Source organism: Pelobates fuscus, chromosome 5 (assembly GCF_036172605.1).
Source record: "Pelobates fuscus isolate aPelFus1 chromosome 5, aPelFus1.pri, whole genome shotgun sequence".
NCBI lineage: Eukaryota > Metazoa > Chordata > Amphibia > Anura > Pelobatidae > Pelobates > Pelobates fuscus.
In genome coordinates this window covers 292,509,898-292,533,205 of record NC_086321.1, presented here as the reverse complement: position 1 = coordinate 292,533,205, position 23,308 = coordinate 292,509,898, and the positions used below count along the sequence as shown (strand labels likewise).

Here is a 23,308-nt window from a genome sequence, read left to right as displayed (position 1 = left end):
AGCCCCAGGCCATGGGAGGAGGTAAAATGATGGCCTGTCCACCCCCAATTTTTAAAACTTTCAGTCTACATCTAAAGTCCGTAGATGGAGGCACGGGACGGGACCTGAGTTAAGTTTCCTCTGTATTTTTTTAGCAACTAGTCAGTTTTTTTTTATTTTTATTAAAGTGAGGAGCTGCCTGGTCACTAACAGACATGCCTCCAGCCATGGCACTGGGGGTGGGTGTACAAGGTATATTTGAAAGCACCCTCATACTAATCTGGTAGTTATATTGAGTACAGCCAGTTGGCAAATAGTCAAAAAATGTGGTATCTTTTTTGGCTATTGAATTTGATGAGCCATTTATCAGTTATTATAAATCCTATACATGGAACTGAAGCAGCAATTTGCAATGTGAAGTATAGCTAACAGTTTTGAAAGTATCGGCTCTCAATAGGCCTTTAACGGCTGTTATGTTATCCATCCAAGCTGTTAAATGGCTTATCAGGAGCCGATAAACGTGAGCAGCTCTGATTAAATTAGGTCTTTATTATTTTTTTCCCAATGAAAAGTATCATTGCTGCAGCCACTTTACTCTTCACAAATGGTGTTCTGGCGATTTGCTAGTAGTTTCGTATTTATTCATAGAAGGAGATGATTGTTGTTATTTTCAATGACTTAGTTTTGGAGGCACAAATAAACATTCTAATTTATTGCTTTGATGAAGGTATTCAGAAGCAAAACAGTGACTAAAAATTGTTAAAGTGTTCATCACACACACACACACACACACACACACACACACACACACACACACACACACACCCACCACCACCACCACCACCACCACCACCACCACATGTTAGCTATGGATTGTACTTTTTAATATTATTTTACACGTCTCATGCGATACATTTTTTTTAAATTTACATATTCGTGCAGGCACTGCATATAAATTAACTTAACCACCGCAGTGCCATAAACACAGCACTACCGAAGGAATGCCTGAGAGCACTTGCACTCAAATGGCATTTCTCTGTTGTGCTCAAGGGATCATGGGGTTCGGAAGTCACTTGTACAATACATAAGCGGAGTTGTGTGTTGTACAATCACCCTCCTACGTGAGCCTGTCACTATATATTCTGATAGATGAAAAATGTATATGTGTGGTTTATTTAACTAATATGTGTGTTTGATTTGGCTTTGTTTATCAGTTTTCTTTTTGAAAACTCCATAATGAAGAACCATGTTCTTTAATCTGCGGCTAGCTTTGGCTCTCTAGGCTCCACTTTCTGGTTGCAAAAATCAGTGTTCCACTTAACCCCTTAAGGACACATGACATTTGTGACATGTCATGATTCCCTTTTATTCCAGAAGTTTGGTCCTTAAGGGGTTAAATGAACCAGAAAGCGTTGTCTACATAGGTTTCCTTATGAATTAAAGTGTGATATCACATTGGATATATTTCTTTAACTAAACACACGCACAGAAGACACATTTACTCAAAAAACAACAAATTGTAGAAAACTGAAAAATTACAGATTTAGCCAAAAAGTGCTGATTTGGAAAAAAAATCCAATTAAGTTGGAGCATGGCTATTTTAGCCCCATTTTTGCAATTCAGATTTCATTTCACTACAATTTGATTATGAGTGAATAAACCCCATAGATACACTCATGTTTCTTCAATTAGGCTAATGTTTATTCATAGTGCATATGTACATTTTAAGCTTCTATGAATGATGGTTGCCTACAGTTGATATGTTAATTTACAAAGAGGTTTGTCCATAAATAACACGTTTCCACAAAGATCCCTGAATGCCAGAGTCATTTTAGAGGAAATGTAAAAGTCTCAGTATTAATATATATATTATTTATTATTCTCTAACTTACTAGTTTCATTTGTACGGATGTATATGATATCACTCTTTGCACCATATGTTCTCCTCTCATCTGAGCTGGACACAAGTGTCTTTACAAATACTGCATACTGTGTCCATGGTTTAAGTCCACGGAGAAGCCATCCTGGTGATGTCTGTGTTTTGCCATCTGTGCTGCGTAATGGGGGATCGACATCCACTACGGTCCAACTATTGGAACCACAGGCATCCTGACCATCAAATTCTGTCACGTTCTGGTAGGGGCTGAAAGGGCAATATGCAAACTTAATATTACCGAATGCAGAAGCTAATCTTACTCTTTGTGCCAAATATGAGTGATCATTAATCAGAAGAAAAAACCAAACATATATTATTTGAAATACTACAGACATGAGAGGAGGGTTTATGTTGTGAAAGGAAAATAGCCTTTTCTCAATCGTAAGAGCGTTAAAGATATTTAAATATCCAGACTTTATGTAAAAAAAGGATTAAACATTAAAAAGTATTCTGAAAGTTTCGAGCTTAATGTTAATCTACCTAACAATTAAAACAAGATATTTTTTATTTCCTTTTTTAAACAGAATGAACACACTGCCAAATAAACATTCTGGTGGTCTACCATAGTAAACACTGTATACACTTACGCTTCCTTGTACTGAAGCATGAAACCCAGCAGGTCTCTGTAATCTGGTGGCCAGTATGCTTCCCACTTGATCAAAACCTTATCAGAGCCAGTTTTAATTAGGTTAAAGTGAAGCACATCTTCCTCACCTGCAATAAAATGGAACCAGATAGGACAATAAAATCTCCACAGTAATATCCGCCACTTCCGCCCACATATGTGTATCTCTTTTCCTTGACACACTTATTTTACCCATTATTTATTATGTTTTGTAAACACTTTTGCATCAACCTCTGTAATCTGCAATTTTTCCATTAAGATAAAACTTAACAAACATGGATTTAAATAAAAAAATTACACTGAAAAGCAGCAGTCCCAAAATGAAAAAAAAAAAAATACACTTCACCAAACTGAAAAACATAGGCAATCTGTTATTAAAAATGGACTTCCAGCCATTCACACATCAATATATTTTCTTTCCATTCTCAGATTAGAGTAGCACCCATGGGCTTGAATTGTGTTCACTTCAATATTAATCAGCGAACAACTCATCAATGCTGCTAGAAGGGGGCTTAAGCCCTGGATTATTTTTATTTATTTTTTTAGCCCTGAAATGTGATTGAATGGCAGTAAGTTACCAGTGTTTTTTTTGTTGTTGTTTTTTTTTGTCTTTTCACTAAAAGTGTATTTCCAAAGCAGCTATCTCATAAAAAGGTCACTAGTATGGTTCTCTTCTAGGCTACTGGGAAAGGGGGGAATAGTTGTCCACCCCATGTGACAATCAGGAGGGTGATGCTGGGCAGAGAGGGACAACTCACTGCTCTCCACCAATCACTGCCATCAATATTGAACAGTTTGTTCCTGATTTACCAGCAACAGCATTTATGAAATAATAGATTACTAGTCGTGGACTACTGAAAGGAGGTCAAGTACTTGAATAGTTCAAAAGGAAAACTTAACGTCAGTGGGAGTGGGGTATTTTCTATGCAATGCAGATTAAGAGGAAAAAAATTAAAACACAAATATTTCAAAGGTGAGTTTCCAAAGCACTATAACCACTAAAAAATGGTTAACTAAACTGATAAAAGCTAAACATTAGTTATGCTGCTTTGAGTGTACCTTTCAGGAACCAACCCCTTAAAAATCACCTCATCTTGACCCTCTCTTTGTGTTCTTTATGTTTTACTTTCCCTCCTTTCATTCCTTTTATGTCTTCTAATGACTCCACTGTTTATATGGTACAATAGTTGCATCATTTTGCTATGCAATGTTATTTGATTGCAACATGTCAAATGATTTTAGTAAAAGCACATTTAAGATCTACCTGAGCATAATATAAAGCAAAGAAAAACTCAATATAAAGACCTGGCCAGCCCACTCTTCAGACCTCTACCTGATAAACACTTATCACATACATACCACAATACTGAATAGCTACCGGAACGTAATGCTGCATGAACTACTCTCTAGTACAGTATAGCCTTACACCATGCACATTTTATTGGATTTTAGCCATACTCACAAGACGCCTGGTCACCATTGGTCCTGATGGCAATGTCAGTTTTGTCTTGCCGACCTTTAGTTCCTGAAATCTCCTCCATACGGTGAATTTCAGCCAGGCACAATCTCGGGTTGTAATGGAAGAAGAGTTTTCCATGTATTATTGTCAAATTGTGCTTACTCCAGTCCCACAACTGGCGCAGATTGGTATTATCAAGTGCATAGAAAGAATAACTCCTGAAACATAAAGTAGAAATTTATTTTTTATATATAAAGTAATTTTCTTTTCCTGGCTATTTTTCATGACAGCATCATTTATGGGTTAGCTCAAGCTAAGCAGATGTCAGGACAGGAAATTATCATTATTAACAAATAAGCACATTTACCCCTACCACAGCCTACCATATGCCCCTACCACAGCCACCAGGGATAGAAGGGGACATAGAGACTTTTAACATAGCCTTCCCAGCTGCTATGAGATAATAAAACAGTAAGGTGAAACAACATTTTTAAGTATTAAAGATAAAGTTGTATCCTGCCTGCCTCCTGAGGACAGGGAAAAAAGACTGGGGTAGACAGGTGTCTGTGGGGTTTATAATTTATTTACTGATAATTAGAAATTCGTGTTAAACTACCCAGTGAGAGAAAACACAAACATGCCACGTGCAATGCAGACCTTAGAATACAACATATTTGGTTTAGTACAGCTTTAATTCAGCTTGCGATACCCTTGGCAGTGTATGGCTGCTGTACAGTTCCTGAATATTTTTTTTCTAATAACTAATTACGGTACTCTTTTTGATTTCTAGTTTTAAAATATCTTCTTGTCCTCAAAACATTTGTGTTGAGTAATTACTTTCTTCATCTATTAAATTTCCCACTAAACTTTTATGACTTGTATCCAAGCATGTTGCTTAGACATTCTGGTTTTTTTCTCAGTGCACATGTTCTGAAAATACACCGGGACTGTATCAAAGCCGTAATTAGCTTCTCTATGCAAGCAAGGCAAAAACTACTCTCTTCATATTTTAGATTTATCTTCTTGTAGATAACCAAGAAGAGAAAAATAAATATTATTGCCCGCTTGTTTTTACTGATGACTATTAGACAAACAACTGCATAGGCATTAATTCCTGCTTACTATGGATACTTTGCCAAGCTTTTATTGGACTGTTTTATAGTCCGCACTAGATCCAGATATTGACAAGCGATAAACACATCATTTACAAGTGAGTGCACTTTCTCAACTAGAATTGACTTTGCACTCTAAATGTTTGCATGGGATTTTCTTACACATACTGCACTGTAGGCCATTTTAAAATTAACAATGTTACCTCTACAAAAAGTACACCATGCAGCATATAACTGGAAAACGAAATGAAGTCGAGCCAAATGGTCTAATATGGTACACCAATGAACGGGGGATAACCCCAAAAGGCGAACTATGTGAATGAACGAAAGAGAAAATGGTGTACTATGGGGACTGGGATGTAGTCTAAACACAAAGGGATGCCAGCTTTCTACACGACTGGAAGGTAAATAATTGAAATAACATAAAGTGAAAAAACCTTATATACAGTGGTGTTAGTGTTTATGTATATTGCATTAAAAAAACAGGTATTTAATAAGCAGGTAAATAGTATAGTGAAATATTCACCAAAGCGTATGGTGACACAATGTATAGCTTTGCTATTCATAACCAATTAGCTGCGTATCGAACTGCCTTGGTGAATATTGACTATACTATTTACCTGCTTAATGAATACCTGTTTTTTTAATGCATTGTACATGAACACTAACACCACTGTATATAAGGTTTTTTCACTTTATGTTATTTCAATTAATAACATTTATTTATTTTTCATTTATCTTCCAGTCTGGTAGAAAGCTGGCATCCCTTTGTGTTTAAACAACATCCCAGTCTTTCATTCCCATGCACCGTATAGACTTATATTTTGGCACATTAACTCAACCATCTGCAATGTGAACTCTCCATGCACAGGACAGTGTCCGGAAATAGCCAATTTGACGATTTGGATCGATTCCTTTAAAGTTCACTGTGAAGCATGGGGTCTTATCTCTTAAAGGGACACTTTGGACCCCTAGAGAACTCTAGTTTGCTCAAGTGCTTTATGTGTGAAGCGTGTGTCCTCTTTTGTTCAGCACCTGCCTGGCAAAGACTTGGGATGCATTAGGAAGTCGCTGATTGGACAGCTACAGAAAGTATTGGAGGAATTAGAAGAGGAAGGCTTGCAAAGGCAACAGACAAGAGATCTGCAGCATTTTCAAGCCGATTTTAAATATGCCCTCAATGAAAAAAAATGCATAATTAAATGCCTGAATTGATTGGGGGTACTTATACTAAACAGGGATTTTTATTTATTTATTTATTGTTCCTTTGTGAAATAAGGGGGCTGATCCCTCAATGTTCACTGAGAAATACTCCCTCTCATCTCTCAATGTGAAATACCAGGTCTGGTCCATACATGCTTACAGTGAAATATAGGGTTTGATCTATGAAGCACTCATGTGACATAGAAATCAGAAGCCTATGAGATCCTCCCCATATGCACATATCAAGATGGAAAGCGCGTGAAAGATCCAAGCAGGAGAGAACCACACCATACCTCTCGCTTCTACAAACCCTGAACTCCGTAAATAACCGCCAGAGAACATTATTAATTATGTTAATTAACAGGGTTATTTACTAAAGTAAAAATTCAAAGCGAATTTCAAATTAAAGCCAGAGTACCTGAACTGAAAGCATAGTTGAGAATGTTTCCAGTTTGGCTATTTTAATCGTAAAATTTGAAATGCACTTTAAATTCTCACTTCAGTTAATAATTTTGTATGTTTTCATAACAAATTTATTCTCACCCAGCTTCCAACTTCATTCCCCTAATTACTCGCAGCTTCCGGAAGAAAGACAAAGACACCAATGCATATGATCTCCGTATCTTCAGATATCCTGTGATCTCTTCAATAAGACCTAGGTTAGCTTCTAGTTCAGCAGCGATGTTATCTTAAGAAGAAAGTCAACAACAGATATAGTCAACTATAGAACTGTAGGATGTATACAAAATAAATAAATAAATAACCAAGAACACTGTACAGTTGAAATATTGACATTCCAAGAAGGGAACAAATTCAGGCTTTTGAAGTAATTAATGAAGATAAAATAATAAATAAGTAATATTACCAGCCTCCTTTACATTTATGAGGAAGACCACTATTACGTTAAATGAACAGGGTATAACATGGATGAATCTAAATCAATCTCTTGAATATGCAAATAAAAAAAAAAAAAGTAATTAGAAAAACTCTTCATTTGTATAAAGAGATACAGGCAATATTTCTGATGTGGGAGTTGGCATCTTTCCATGACATAACAATAGCACTCTAGAGTCTTACAAGCTTATGCACAGTAGAAATTTACCTTTATTCCACAGGTAAAACTGGTGCCCAGTTAAAACTCTAGACCACTACTACCCCACTATTACAGATTGACCCGGTAATACGCTACTTCTGTCATTATACGGTAAGCCTCTCACATCAGCCAAGTTTCATTTTACATCAGAACACTATTCATGAGATCTGAATTACACCAGTCTACATTTTCAGGTTACTCATTCAGAATTGAAGCAGCATCAGCTGCCTATAGCAGAGATATTTCAGGGCATATAATCAAAGACTAAAACGCTGCAAATCCTGTGTTTACAATGGATCTATTCCTCAAACAGAGAAATTTAAGAGTTTGGCTTTGTAATTGTATTTTGTAGTAAGTGTGCTTTTTTTGCCCTCTTTAATTACAGACCTACCCATACGTTGGTTTCGGCACACCACAACCTCTATGCCACACCTTTTTGTTCACAACCACAAATATTAAGGTCTAATGACCTGTAGTTGTGGGAGTGGTTACCCAGCCTATATAAACTCAGACAACCCTCTTACCTGTGCTGTTGACATTCGTTTCACCCCACCCACCTCATATCACTACCTTGGTGGGCCCCCTTTGATTCCTGATTTTTTTTCTGTACCATGGCTTTTTGCTCCCAACAACAAATAATATATATAAATAGCCACCACACCGGTGCACGTGGCATTTAAGAGGGCAAAACTAATTTGCATTGTATGCAAGGTCAGATACAATTAGCCCCAAATATTTACAAATCAAAACATGAACAAACTTCCGTAATCCGTGCTAACACTAGAAGACACAATTACACTTTGAGACATTATGGTATATGCTGTGTCCATCCCAGTGTGTGTCAGTGTTGTTGCAAGTCAGTGTCTGGATTGTTATTTTGAAAACCGTCACTAATCTGGAATTTAGTCTTTAAGGATGTAGAAGGCTGTAGGAAACAAGGCTGTGTCTCTTGGCTTTATGCTTCTTCCTCTGCCTCAAGGTAGAACAACAATTTGAATTGCCAGAGGACATATACTACTGAAATTACTCATTCAGATTCCTATTCAGCTGATCAACTAGTTAGCTGCATTACAGCTACAAACCATTCTGGGATGAGGATATCCAGTTCAGTCACTGGGAATGCAACAAAGGTAGTGGTAGTCTGCACACTTATCTTTTGATAATCCTAGGTGCAGAACCTGCAGCTACATAAGTAGGAAAAGTAGTATGGCCCAGGTATTTAACTTATATAAAGTGGCAGATGTTTTAGAAAATCAGAACATGGACTGAAACGAATACGTTTCGACCTGCAATGAGCTTGTCAGATTTAATGAATATTGCTATTTATTCAATCTGCTACTTTATTTACCTGGAGTGCCTAGACCATGCTACTTTTCCTACATGGACTGCAACAGGCATAAAACATGTGACATACATAATTGGGTACATTTAACATGTGCGCTGGAAAGGACACTACAACCACCAAAAGTGTAAAGATGCATCCTATTTTGTATATGTGGTGTTTGCAAAAAGTGCGAACACATCTTGTGCCCTAAAATGTCCCCAATGTCTCAATTGTCAAACAGAAAGAAAGAGACAAGGAAATGTACAGGCATATGCATGCACAGTTCTATTTTCTTTTTTTCTTTTGACCACCGAATACTGGAGCGCCCATGCTCCTCTCGTATTCCCTCACCCACTCCCCCTCCCCCGGTAACATCTTTTAATTCGAGGATGATAACATATACAGAAAAAGAGAAGACAGGTTGTGTGTCCGTCTGGTTAAGCACAATTTCAATAAATTTGCCATTTAAGAGTGTGAGTTCCCGGCCCTGTGTAGTCAAATATCGGAAGCACATACATAGGTGTAATCACCTCTGAATTGTCGGGCAACAGGGGCTGTCAGTCAGGCTCCGTTAACGCAGCCGAGGGCGGCAACCCCCCACCTCGGCCGTGCACTGATAGTGCCTCTATTTCTAGGACAATCGGTTATGTAGGAGCCCCAACCCCGATCTGCCTATATGAGTCTGCCGTCTCAGGCTGGCCACGGACCCTACACATGTAGAATCTGTTGCGTCTGTCAGCTATATAGTGGTCGCTCGGACAACAGGGCCTGTTATGCCTCTCGTTCACAGCCTGCGATCCCAAGGCAATGGGCTGTGTGGCCTGGTCGGCTACACTGAGTACATTTGGGACTCATTATGGAAGCCCTGGCAACATCCTGGGTGTACTATGCCTGCACTGACGTGTAAGGTATAAGGCAGGCGTAAGGCAAAGGGAGGGGCAAGGAAAGAGGGAACTGAGAACAAGCGGGGTGGAGAAAGCGAGAGAGAGTGGGAAAAAGCGAAGAGAAAGGAGAAGAGCAGGTGTAAAGTGGGAGGAAAAGGCAAGAGATGGTGTAACAGGGTTCCCCCACTGGCGGGAGTCTCGCCTCCCTGCATCCCTCCAGGACGTTGGGGCAGGTGTGCCCCCGTCTCTGTGACATGTCCATATGGCCTGGGGGCGGCATCCGTCCCCTCCCCCTCACCATCAGGTTGTAGGTGTGGTGTTCGCAGTCCTAGATCGGCCTTTGGGATACAAAATCAATCCACGGGGTCCAAGCCTGCAGGCAGCGGTCCACGGTTCCCCGCAGGGAAGCTGTGAGCTTTTCCATCCCGTGGATCTCTTCAACCTTGTCTATCCAGTGCTGGAGGGTGGGCACCTGAGAGGTCCGCCATTTAAGTGGAATGAGCAGTTTGGCTGCATTTAGCAGGTGTTTGGTTAACGATTTTTTGAACCTCGAAAGGAGCATTGCGGTGTGGTGTAGGAGCATCTGGAGTGGTTAGAGCGGGAGATCTGTATCCAGTATTTATTTGATCTGTGTGTGGACTTGAGTCCAGTATGGGGCTACTCATAGTCCCACTCCCCCCAGAGCCTTCGTGAGGTAAAGGTGTGCTCTTCTCAGTCTAGGAGCCTTGGATTGCCATATAAACTGGAAGATAGCTGCGTCCATTTTTCGGAAGAAAGTCACAGGTAAGCTTATCGGGATGGTTTGGAAAAGGTACAGAAGGCAGGGGAGGAGGTTCATCTTGATTGCATTTATTCTACCAAACCAGGAAACACAGAGGCGTGTGAGTCAAGTCAGTTTTTAGCGTGTGAGACATTGGTGCGAAACTGTGGGCGTATAGTTGGGTCAGGTCTGCGGTGAGCCAAATACCCAGATATTTAAGTTTGGCCTGACACCAGGTAAATGCAAACTGAGTTTGTAGGTGAGTGGTAGTAGTTTCTTCTATCGAGATGGGCAGAGCTTCAGATTTTTCCGTGTTCAGTTTCAAATTAGAGATCTGACCATATTCTGCAAAGGCTCTCAGCAAATTTGGGAGGGGGACCAATGGGTAGCTGATAAAAAAATAGCATGTCGTCCGCATAAGCGGAAACCTTATGTGTCGCTCCCGGCAAGGCAAACCCCCCTATTCCCCCGTCCCGTCTGACCGCCCCCCAGGAAAGGTTCCAGGGAAAGGGCAAACAGAAGGGGGGAGAGCGGGCCACCCTGTCGTATCCCATTGTGCATGTGAACTGGTGCAGAGAGAGCTCCGTTAATCTGTATCCTTGCGGTTGGGATCGTATGCAGTGAAGATATCCAAGCCATCAGATGTGGGCCGAAGCCAATGGCCACTAGTGTCACCTTCATAAATCACCAATCCACCCGGTCAAAGGCTTTCTCCGCGTCAGTGGAGAGAAGGAGGATCTTCTGTGTCAAGTGTCTAGCTGCGTGGATGACATTCAGTGTGCGTATGGTGTTATCCCTCGCTTTCTTTCCGGGGGATGAAACCCACTTGGTCGGGGTTCACCAGCTCCGGGAGGACTCCACTGATGCGCGTCACGATAATCTTTGTCAAGAGTTACAGTTATGCATTTAGGAGTGATATCGGCCTATAGCTTGCACAGCTAGTCGGGTCTTTAACTTCTTTAAGAATGACGGCAATCGTCGCTGTTAGTGTGTCTCTTGAGAAGCCCCCCCCCCTTAAGTAAGGAGTTAATACCAGTGAAGAGCCTGGGTAAAAGCACGTCTCCTCACTCTTTGATGCATCTTACCGGTAGTCCGTCCGGTCCCGGCGCTCTATTGAGTTTAGAGCCTTTCAGCGCCGCCTGGAGTTCTTCCAGCGTAATGGGGGCCTCCAATTCAGCTGCCGTGTCTCAACTCAGGGTTTTAGTGACATGCTGTTGCAAATAGTCCGTGAGTCGTATGTCCCTGCAGCGGCCTGCTCCCGGGTTGTCCTCCGTGGGCAAGTTATACAGATTGTCATTAAATCCACAAAATGTTTAGATAATTTTGTCCGGTAATTGCGTTATCGACTGGTCCTTAGATTTAATTTTCGTACTTTGGCACATTCGTCGCCTCTTTTGAAGTGTCCTGGCAAGGAGTCGTCCACACTTGCCAGAATATTCGTTAAAAAAACGATGGGATTTGCGGATGTACTGTAGCTTCTGATGCAAGATGTCTCTCACAAGGGCCTAGTAGCTGTCGTCCGATTGCATGGATTTATGCACACCTTCCAGTTCTGAGATCCGCTGGGTCAGTTCAGCTATACGGTGTCGCTCTTCCTTCTTCCGCTGGGTTCACAGTTTAACAAGCTGACCCCGGACAACGCATTTATGCGTTTCCCATACAGTTAGGGCCGGCATGTCAGGAGATTCATTTTCCTCAAAGAAAGTGTTCAGCACTGAACGGAGTTTCGTGACAATGGGCGCGTTGTTGAGAACCGACTCATTCATCCTCCATTGGCGGTCCCTAGGTCGGAATAAAGGGGACTTAATGCGTGTTGATAATGGGGAGTGGTCGGACCAGCCCATTGGCATGGATCTCCTCCGAGATAAGCAGGGGCCAGGAGTATACACTGTGTGCAGAATTATTAGGCAAATGAGTATTTTGACCACATCATCCTCTTTATGCATGTTGTCTTACTCCAAGCTGTATAGGCTCGAAAGCCTACTACCAATTAAGCATATTAGGTGATGTGCATCTCTGTAATGAGAAGGGGTGTGGTCTAATGACATCAACACCCTATATCAGGTGTGCATAATTATTAGGCAACTTCCTTTCCTTTGGCAAAATGGGTCAAAAGAAGGACTTGACAGGCTCAGAAAAGTCAAAAATAGTGAGATATCTTGCAGAGGGATGCAGCACTCTTAAAATTGCAAAGCTTCTGAAGCGTGATCATCGAACAATCAAGCGTTTCATTCAAAATAGTCAACAGGGTCGCAAGAAGCGTGTGGAAAAACCAAGGCGCAAAATAACTGCCCATGAACTGAGAAAAGTCAAGCGTGCAGCTGCCAAGATGCCACTTGCCACCAGTTTGGCCATATTTCAGAGCTGCAACATCACTGGAGTGCCCAAAAGCACAAGGTGTGCAATACTCAGAGACATGGCCAAGGTAAGAAAGGCTGAAAGACGACCACCACTGAACAAGACACACAAGCTGAAATGTCAAGACTGGGCCAAGAAATATCTCAAGACTGATTTGTCTAAGGTTTTATGGACTGATGAAATGAGAGTGAGTCTTGATGGGCCAGATGGATTGATTGGTAAAGGGCAGAGAGCTCCAGTCCGACTCAGATGCCAGCAAGGTGGAGGTGGAGTACTGGTTTGGGCTGGTATCATCAAAGATGAGCTTGTGGGGCCTTTTCGGGTTGAGGATGGAGTCAAGCTCAACTCCCAGTCCTACTGCCAGTTTCTGGAAGCCACCTTCTTCAAGCAGTGGTACAGGAAGAAGTCTGCATCCTTCAAGAAAAACATGATTTTCATGCAGGACAATGCTCCATCACACGCGTCCAAGTACTCCACAGCGTGGCTGGCAAGAAAGGGTATAAAAGAAGAAAATATAATGACAGGGCCTCCTTGTTCACCTGATCTGAACCCCATTGAGAACCTGTGGTCCATCATCAAATGTGAGATTTACAAGGAGGGAAAACAGTACACCTCTCTAAACAGTGTCTGGGAGGCTGTGGTTGCTGCTGCACGCAATGTTGATGGTAAACAGATCAAAACACTGACAGAATCCATGGATGGCAGGCTTTTGAGTGTCCTTGCAAAGAAAGGTGGCTATATTGGTCACTGATTTGTTTTTGTTATGTTTTTGAATGTCAGAAATGTATATTTGTGAATGTTGAGATGTTATATTGGTTTCACTGGTAAAAATAAATAATTGAAATGGGTATATATTTGTTTTTTGTTAAGTTGCCTAATAATTATGCACAGTAATAGTCACCTGCACACACAGATATCCCCCTAAAATAGCTAAAACTAAAAACAAACTAAAAACTACTTCCAAAAATATTCAGCTTTGATATTAATGAGTTTTTTGGGTTCATTGAGAACATGGTTGTTGTTCAATAATAAAATTAATCCTCAAAAATATAACTTGCCTAATAATTCTGCACTCCCTGTATAGTGCTTGTGGACAGTGGAGTAATAGGTGTAGTCCCTATCACAGGGATGAAGAACTCTCCAACAGTCCACACAATGCGTCCCGAATGGCTCTCAGACCGCGGGGCGGAAAGGAACTAGCCCCTCTGGAAGTGTCGGCTCTTGGTTCAAGGGCGACATTCAGATTGCCTGCCACTATCAGGAAGCCCTCTCGGAACTGCTTAAGTCTATTCAGTATCCTCCTCAGGAATCTGTGTTGTTGGACGTTATGAGCATAAATGCTAGCCAAGTTATATGTGCAGCCTGCGATGGTGCCTTTAAGGAAGAAGAAGCGTCCCATGGTGTCAGTCAAGACTCCTGTGAATTCAAACGGTACGGTGTTTGCGAACAGTATTGCAACTCCAGCCTTTTCAGCTGTCTGGTGATTTGCAAAGAACCCCTGGGAGTATCGTGAGTCCCTCAGAAGTGGGTCTCCTGCAGAAACACAATGGACACCCTCGTAGCCCAAAGGTAGCGCAAGAGCGCCCTCAGGTATGTTTAGGCCTCGGACATTGTTCTACCAAAGATGGAGAGGCGCAGGGGCAAACCCTGACCCCATGGCTTGCAAGGAAGGGGGATGGGGGTTAAGGGCAGGAAAAGTGTGGGATGGGGTGAGAGTGAAGGGTGAGAAGAGAGGTAGGTAGTAAGTTGTAAATAGAACCCTACGTGGTGTGCGGTGACTTGACACAAGTGGTGGGGGCGTTGTGTGGAGCACCTAAGAGGGTAGTCCACAGAGCATGAACGCACCTATGCAGGGGTATCTCGAATCTCTATACGCTGCTACAGGCCTCAGCCCGACCTGAACCCGCAAAACATATAGCACGCTGGGAGGGAACCATGAGTGTTACGCTCTCAGACCCGCAGTGGTTTCCAGAAGCCTGAGAGCAAACCGTAACAACGATAATGGATTTAGGTCTGAAGTCAGCGGGAAGAACTGGGGGTCCTCCGTGGAGTCCCATGGCCTAACGTGAGTACCCCTGGACTTATCGGGGAGGAAGAGGTCTATGGCCCACCGCGAGCCCCCCTTCTAATATGGAGTGTACGTGGCTCGGCTGCTCACCGTCCCGTGCTCTCTAACTACCAGTCTGGGAGGCCTGGAGTGAACCCGTGACGTCATGACGTGGAAGTGGCCACAGTCCATGGCTGTCAATAAACCAGTAAGTGTGGGAGCTGAGAGCGACCTGTGGTCCCAGTACCCTTTAACTTAGTCCCCAGCGTCTCCCAGCGCCCCCACCACCCCACTCCCCAACTCCTCTAGCAGTTCTGGCGGCTGGTCAGGGCCCCCGGGGATCCCCCCCAAGTGGATGGGGCCCCATGCGGGCACCCCTACATCTGTTTTACAGTTTACCATGCAGTAGATATGATAGCCATTTCCGCTCCCTATAAGGGGGCACACACACCCTGTCTTGTACATCCTCCCACATTTCCCAACCCCCCGGCTACGGGGCAACAACAAATCGAGAACAAGCATGTACATAACACAGATTCTAAATCATTGAGGGGAGGCAGGGGAGCGGGTCCGATGCCCCCATCTTCGGTCGGGCTTGATCTGACTAGTAAAGTTTGTATAAACTCAGGGACGGGCCGCAAATATTCCTCGGGGGCATGTGGGGGGTCTCTAGGTATCATGGGTAGGCAAGCAAGCTCCTGGTCCCCCAACCCAAAATAGTTTGTGGGTCCATGTTCCCCCAACAGATCCGCTGATAGGGATGCTATGTCCGTTGGCCCCATGTCACTTCTTCATGGTGGGACAAGCACTGATGTAGCAAAGCGGGCCGGGTTTACAGGCATCCGTCTGTCCCCAAAAAGGGCCCCTTGCTACCCCAGGGGAAACCATGGCTGCTAAAGCAGAACCGACCTTTATGGGCCTGTTCGTACAGTCCCCCGCCCATACCTCTCCCCAAGTGTGGTGTACCCCCCCATTCCCCGTGTGACCATGGATGTGATTGTATGTCCCGCTCCCCAATGTTCAGAGCGACTCACCAGACTCCCACCAACTCGACCCGACTCCAGCAAAGCTATTCTTCTGGGCCGTCCGGCCCTCCCCATCGGCGTGGCTGAGCGTTCCTACCAGTAGGTGCATCGTTGGTTCACATGGGGGTTAGAGGGTCCCGTGTTGCAGCTGTGGGTTCCTCTAGGATCCAGTTCCGTACCCGGATTAATTGTAGATTGAGTGCTCTCCGGAATCTTGGTTTATCTTCCAGCCAGCGGGCTGTTATCCACGAGTTTCCTTGCTTCGCTTGTAAGCTGAAGGTGAATCCCCAGCAGTATGGAATCCTCTTGTCACGTAGGGTGCCAGTTACCGGAGATCTTCTGGCATCGAGCCTTAGGCTGGACAAGTCCTGGTATTAGGAGACTTCAACTCCACGCAACGAGATGGAGTGTGACCCTCTTGTGGGGGGCCATTATCTTATCTTTCAGGCCGTACTTAGGCATGCAGCACACCACATCTCTAGGACTGCCATTCTGTCTCACCGGTCCCAGAGCCCTGTGAGTGCGTTAAAGTCTGACCGCTTCAGGGGTCTCTGCCCCTAGTATCTGATGGAATAGTGCTTCTAGTGTGGCCTGGAGTGGCTCGGACTCTGCCTCAGGCAGGCCGCGGACACGGATATTATTGCGCCTGCTCCTATTCTCCAAATCCTCCACTTGTCTGTGGAGAGTGATCAGCATATTAACTTGTCTGGTAACCGCTACCTCGGTTGCTCTGTAATGCTGCTCACAGTCGCGGACTGCAGTCTCCACCTCATCAACTCTCTGCTCCAGAATTGTTAAGTCAGTTCTTAGGCCGACTAGTTCTTCACTCAGAGCTGCGCGGAGTTCCTGCACTAAAGTGCTTGTGTCAGACTTAGACAGCATCCTCGCCGAGATCTGGGTGAGTTTAGCTCTGATCTGTGTTAGAGCACTCGCTTGATCTCCCCCTGTCTGGGATTCCCCTGCACTCTCCGAGCCCGGAAAGGCGGGCGCCATTTTGTCAACAGGGAGAGGGCCTTGCAGGTCCAACAGCGGTGTGACTAAGTCATCCATTGGTCCCGTGTATCGCTGCAGGGGGGCTTGTCCAAGGCCGTCCCCGGCGGCGAGTGCATTTTATTCCGTACCATTGCCTCCAGTCATTGTGCTTCAATGCACTGTTTAGTTGGCCAGGGGTGCGGAAATTGTCTACCGTGTGTCCTGCACCATGCTCATCCAGGCCATGCGCCCCTCCACAGTTCTATTTTCAAGCTGCACATAAAGTTCTCTGCGCTGCTCTTCTGCAAGTGGGGAGGAGGAAGGGTGTTTTTAAAAAATGTGGAACCAAGGGAGGGCATGCAGAGTGAGTGAAAGGGGAAAGCTTGCTTTGTCTACCAGACATTCACTAGAGGAGCCTGACCAGCGCCGAGGGACATGAATGAGTTGTTAGTGTCTTTGGTCTTGTCTGTTCCAAGGACACTGTTCTTGTGGCTTGTTCAGATACAACTTTGCAAATCTAAGCCGAGCTGTCATGTTCTCTTTAGACAGAAGAGGCTTTCTCCTGACAACTATTCCAAACAAGCCATACTTGGTCAGTCTTTTTCTAATTGTACTTCATGAACTTTAACATTTAACATGCTAACTGAGACCTTTTGAGTCTGAGATGTGACTCTTGGGTTTTTACAATTTCTCTGAGCACTGCACAGTCTGACCCTGGGGTGAACTTGCTGAGACGTTCACTCTTGGGAAGATGTTTTCCACTTTTGAATAATCTTTCTCATTGTAGAATGATGGATTTTAAATTGTTTGGAAATGGCCTTATAACCCTTCCCAGTTTGATGGAAAGCACCAATTGCTTCTCTAGGTTCAGTTCTGATGTCTTTCCTCCTTGGCATTGTGTTAAATCACACCTGAATGTTTCAAACCAGCAAACTGCTAAAAATTCAGCTTTTATAGACGTGGTCACACTTGCTGATTATCAATTAATAGAGGGTATCTGATTAGCAGCACCTGTCTGCTGCTTAGCCATTTAATTCCTGTGGAAGCAGCAAGGGTGTACTTACCTTTTGGCACATGGCTTCTCCATTTTAGCTTTATTTTTGTTAAATAAATAATGACACATTCTAATGTGGCATTGTGTTGTTGTTCACCTGAGGTTGTAGTTACTTCATTTTAAAACCTGATAAGGAACAGATGATTAAAATCTATGGTTTTACATATCAAATCATAATAACAAAGATGGTGTACTTTTTTCCCCATTACTGTATATCTGAAAGAAAAATGCATTTAAAAATACATATTTTATTTAATATGTAGAAAGGCCATTAGGCCTGAATTTGTGAGAGGAGTAAGTCCCCTACTTAAACTCCCAGCCCCTACTCACCTCTGCCGTTTCAGTTGATTGTCTATCCCCATAGCAACCAGCACTTCCGGTCCGAGCTTCCCGCCAAACAGCTCCAGTCTCCTCCAGCAAGAGGTGTCCAGCGGAATCCTCCGTCCGTTCTGCGGCCCTGCCACCCGTCTTCCTCCCGGTCACGGTACTTGGCTTCCGGTCACGAGACCGGCACGCTCACGTAAGCTAGTGAGGGAAATAGCGTTCAGCTATTTCCCTCCGTTCGGGCCTAAAAACTTAGGGGTAGGCTCCCGTTTTTCTCTTACATTACCAATTCACGTATACTTACTCCTTCATGCATTTCAGCGTTCGCGCCACTAAAGTAGATGAACTCCCACTATACTTACATATCATTGGAGCTTTCGTACGGTCAAAAGTGCCGAACCATGTATAGGCATAACTCTGGTGCTAATCATTATATTTCTGTGTTACCTTTCGGTCATACGCACGAACCATGTACCTATTTACTTACCCGTTCGTGCATCTTAAGCGATTGATGTAAATCCTGTTCACCCCTCGCATACTTACCTAATTCATGATTTTGCTATTCGTGCGGAATTAAACAAACACACATTATACTTTACCTAAGCAGGTCCCTCGTACGGCTAAATCCACCGATCCCGTTCTAATAATACAAGCATTTCGTAAACACGAATTCATTTAAAAGCACATACTTTCTGTTCGGTTATTTAACTGTTTATACCTACCTGTCAGTATGAGTTATTAAATCCGTTTAAAACTACAACCTTTTACCAAACTGTGTGTTCCGGTTTAATTATGTTTAAAAATATTAAAACCTCAGCCATTGTATTTTAGTAATCGTTTTTTTTTCCCCTAAACTATGTTTAACGGTCATTTATCAATTAAAATAGATTCCTCCTGACACCAAACTAAAAAGGGCAGAATTATTTAATTCCACGCCAACCCTGTACAAACACTACATACATATATTAATTATTAACACGATCTTCTAGGGCAATTCTGGTAAAATCCCACATTTTTATTTACTACGTCTTCTCCTTAAAATACTAGAAGGTTCCAGTTCTCGATTATAACCCCTTCAAGGTTAGTATCCACACATAACACCAGAATTACCATTCAACCTTAAGTATACAAGTGAACTGGCTTACAGGGTCTAGGCTACCGCCCTGGCTCACCCTAGTAGAAAATCCGGTCCCGCGAGGCCATCTCCCACCTCAACACGGAGGTACGGCCCCACGCCCAAATCATAGTTATACGCCTCGCCCGCCCTACTACAGGGCTGTAGTCAGGGCCTCACCTGTCACGGCCACACGTTTTGAATCTCTTTACAGGCACCGAGAGGCCAACAACCCGCCACCACGTTTGTGGCCACGATTTTCCTAAGCCAAATCATAGGTAGAGCCTCTCACCGCCACTTGGCATTAGCAGGGCCTCACCTATCACCAATTCACAGCTAAGTTTTTCGCTTCAGCACTAGCATTACAGTCCAGTTCTTCTAAAAAAGACCCCCCCTCATATCCCTCCCAGTTCCCCTACTCCCCTTCTAATATCTCATTCACTAAATCATTTTTAGAATGTCCCAAGAACCAACCCCCATCGAAGAGTTGCCCGAAGAGATCCAGTGTACGCCCATCAGACCAGAGTCTCCACGCGAATCTCTCACCCCCTCAACTCCCACGTCCTTGAGAGCATGGACTTTTCCCAAAATTACGGCCGAGCTTAGGCTCAGGGGAATCCCCTTTCCAGCTACGGCTAGAAAGGCAGAACTTTACAGACGGCTCACCTACCAAGCCCCTGAGCTTTGGCCAAGCACTAGCTCTTAAGGACAGCCACCAAGCACTGGCACGGCCACCCAGGATACCCTAGCAGCAATCTTGGCCAACTTGCAGACTTTAAATAACAGGCTATCTAAGGTGGAGAGCGCCAGGTAATACCCCGGGCCTCCCAGTCTCCACCCCGGCTGTCCCCGCTGTACCACCATGCCCCCCCCATACTCCCCTCTCCAGCACCAGCCACGGCTATATCGCCTTTCGAGTCACCAGCTCACTCCGTCCCAGACTCCATCAGGAAAGAAATCCTAGACGGGAAGGACGTGTGTCAGGTGTCTCTGTTTATAGCATCCCAAGACATACTGGAGAACAGGGCATACAATTACGGGGACATCTCAGTGGTGCTTAAGACTAGAGACCCTAGGCTTAACAATAAACTACCCATCCCCCAGTTTGGGATATACTGTGACGTCATCTGCACGGTGTATCCCCACATAAGAGAGGAGCTAGACCTCTACCTCCACAAGGTGGTGGATCTAGGCATCAAGTACGGGGGCTCCTCCTTTTACGACTATCATAAGTCAGTATCAGCGAAGGCGGCGACCAATCTGAAACAGTTCAATGCCAAAATTAACTGGTGTCAGATGGATACAGAACTATTCTGTCGCCACTTCGCTGGTCTCAGGCCCCCGTCTTGCGCCGTATGCAACTCTACCTTTCATACGGCGGACTTATGTCCTTCCGAAGTCGATCCTACCACCTCCACTCCCACCCCTCATCCCACTTTCACCCCTCACAACAAACCAGCGGGTGGTCTACGTGATAAGCTGGGTAGGCCCATCTCCTTTCTAGGTAAAGCGCAGGTGTGCAATAATTTCAACGCAGGCTCCGGCAGTTTCAGCGCCTGTAGATTGTTGCACATCTGCTCCATATGCTTTAGGACACATACCAAGACCATGTGCCCGGCCAGGTTGTCCCCTAACAAATGACTAACCGACATCAATGTCGACAACCTGTTTTTTTTTACCTAAGGACACACCCAAGCAGGCATTTGGTGGAATATCTGACCACTGGGTTCACACAGGGTTTTCTCACGGGTATCGTAGCCATCCCCACGGGCACACTGGAATGTCCCAATTTATTATCAGCATGCCAAGATCCAGTTTCCACAGGCACTCTCCTTTCCTCTGAAATTACCAACGGTTTCATGATCGGCCCCTTCAGCTCCTCACCGTTTTCCTCCTGGCGCACTAACCCCATTGGTGTCGCAGTACACAAATATTCTAATAAAAAACGGCTAATTATTGATTTATCGGTACTGCACTCCTCTTTTGTTCCCAGCATAAACGCACTCATATCCGCAGACGAATTCTCACTTCAGTATGTAACAATTGACGACACCATACAGTCCATCATCTCATCTGGTAGTCACCCCTGGCTCAGCAAAACGGACATCACAAATGCTTTGAAATTATTACCCATGCACCCCTCACTCTGGCACTTGCACAATGTTAAATGATGAGAAAAGTACTACTTCTCCACACGACTCACTTTCGGTTCTCGAAGCAGCCCCAAACTGTTCGATATCTTCGCTGAGACGCTATGCTGGCTGCTTCTGAATGTCCTCAGGTGTCACTCTGTTATCCATTACTTAGACGACTTCTTACTGATAGAGCCAGGGGCACAAACACCCACCGCTATCAGCAGTACTACAGCACTTTTTTCCACACTTGGTGTACCATTATCTCCATCAAAAACAATTGGCCCCACAACTAAATTAACATTTTTGGGGATAGAGTTAGACTCTGTTACCCTCCGAGCTAGCCTTCCCCACGACAAACTGATCCGCTTGAGAGGGGAGATAGACATGTTCCTGCAGAATGATGTTTGCACCAGAAGGGAACTTCAGTCCCTTCTGGGATCCCTTAACTTCGCCATGTGCATCATCCCGCAGGGAAGGTTTTTTATATCCAGGCTTCTTTGCCTGCTCCACAGGGTACCGGACTCTTGCCCAGTTTCATTGGACCCCCACGCCAAGGCTGACTTAGCTATGTGGGGGAAGTTCTTGGCAGATTGGAACGGTATCTCCATGTTTATCCATGTTTATCCCCCCTCTCTTCATTTCTTCACCCATCATTCACACAGACGCTGCAGCCAACACTGGTTTCGCAGCCATCTTCGGGAACCACTGGTTCAGGGGTCACTGGCCAGCTGAAACGGATGCCTTGCCAGGATTCAGGGAGACCTCAGCCTAAATTTTTGAAATTTATCCCATTGTGGCGGCCGCACACACCTGGGGTCATCTCTGGTCCGGCAAGGCAGTAAATGCTATTCTGACAACTCGGCAGCTTGCGAAATCATTAACAAGGGGCGCTCATCGTACCTGACCATCATGCGGCTGATTCGCAAGCTGACCTGGCTGGCAGCAACCGTCCAGTTTCACTTAGTTTGTTCTCACATCCCGGATATCCACAACACGGCCGCTGATGCTCTCTCTCGCTCTCAATTCCAGGTATTCTTCCAGGCACTCCCTACAGCTCACCACCAGCCATCCAAGACACCACGATTCCACGAACTAATCCTGGATTGAGCACACTAATGCATCACGCTAGGACTCTCACTCACCAAGCACTATCACCTAACACAGCTATCTCATACAATAGGGCACTTACCATTTTTAACAAATTCACTGCAGAATTCGGTTTACAAGGCGACTTTTCTACACAAACCATGGTGGCTTTTGCCTCTTTCTGCCACTTACATCATAAACTTTCTCACAACACCATTAAACTTTACCTCACCGGGGTTCAGCACCATAGCCTCACCAATTTTCATAACAACACCCCCTTCTTGTCATCATATCCCATTAAAAAGGTCTTGAAAGGTATATTAAAGGTTTCGGTTCCACTCACCACCACAAGACTACCTATAGATGGGCCTATCTTTAGATCACTTAGCAATCTCCTTGACAAATCCCCGTTCGATCCCAATACAAACCTGGTGATCAAATCTGCTATCTATCTTGCTTTCTACGGTTTTCTCCGACCTAGAGAGTTCACTGTAATTTGTCAAGGAGATATCACGCACAGACTAAAAACATCACACCTCACTAAGGTGGAGGCTCACTACTTACTTACGATCCCATCAACTAAAACTAATCACTCACAACACCCCACCATAATTTCTCTCTTCTCTACCTATAATGCCTGGTGTCCGGTCAAGGGGCTAGACCACCTACGGTCAACCCATCACGCGCACTTACCAGACTCTCCGCTCTTATCACTACAAGGGCACCCACTCACCACGGCTAAATTCACGACACACGCCAGAACACTACTAGCCAAACTGGGTTACAATCTGGCTTCATTCTCCGGGCACTCCTTCCGC

General features: G+C 44.2%; 1 protein-coding gene across 1 annotated transcript in view; it reads right to left on the bottom strand.

Moving 5' to 3' along the window:
* Positions 1–23,308, bottom strand: part of INSR (insulin receptor) — a 152,598-nt gene that overhangs the window by 16,970 nt on the left and 112,320 nt on the right. Inside the window, exons 5-8 of the mRNA XM_063455443.1 lie at positions 6,858–7,002; positions 4,003–4,217; positions 2,503–2,629; positions 1,872–2,122 (exon numbers count right to left, since the gene is read on the bottom strand). Of these exons, the coding sequence (XP_063311513.1) occupies positions 1,872–2,122; positions 2,503–2,629; positions 4,003–4,217; positions 6,858–7,002 (738 nt within the window). The remainder of the gene's footprint in view (positions 1–1,871; positions 2,123–2,502; positions 2,630–4,002; positions 4,218–6,857; positions 7,003–23,308) is intronic.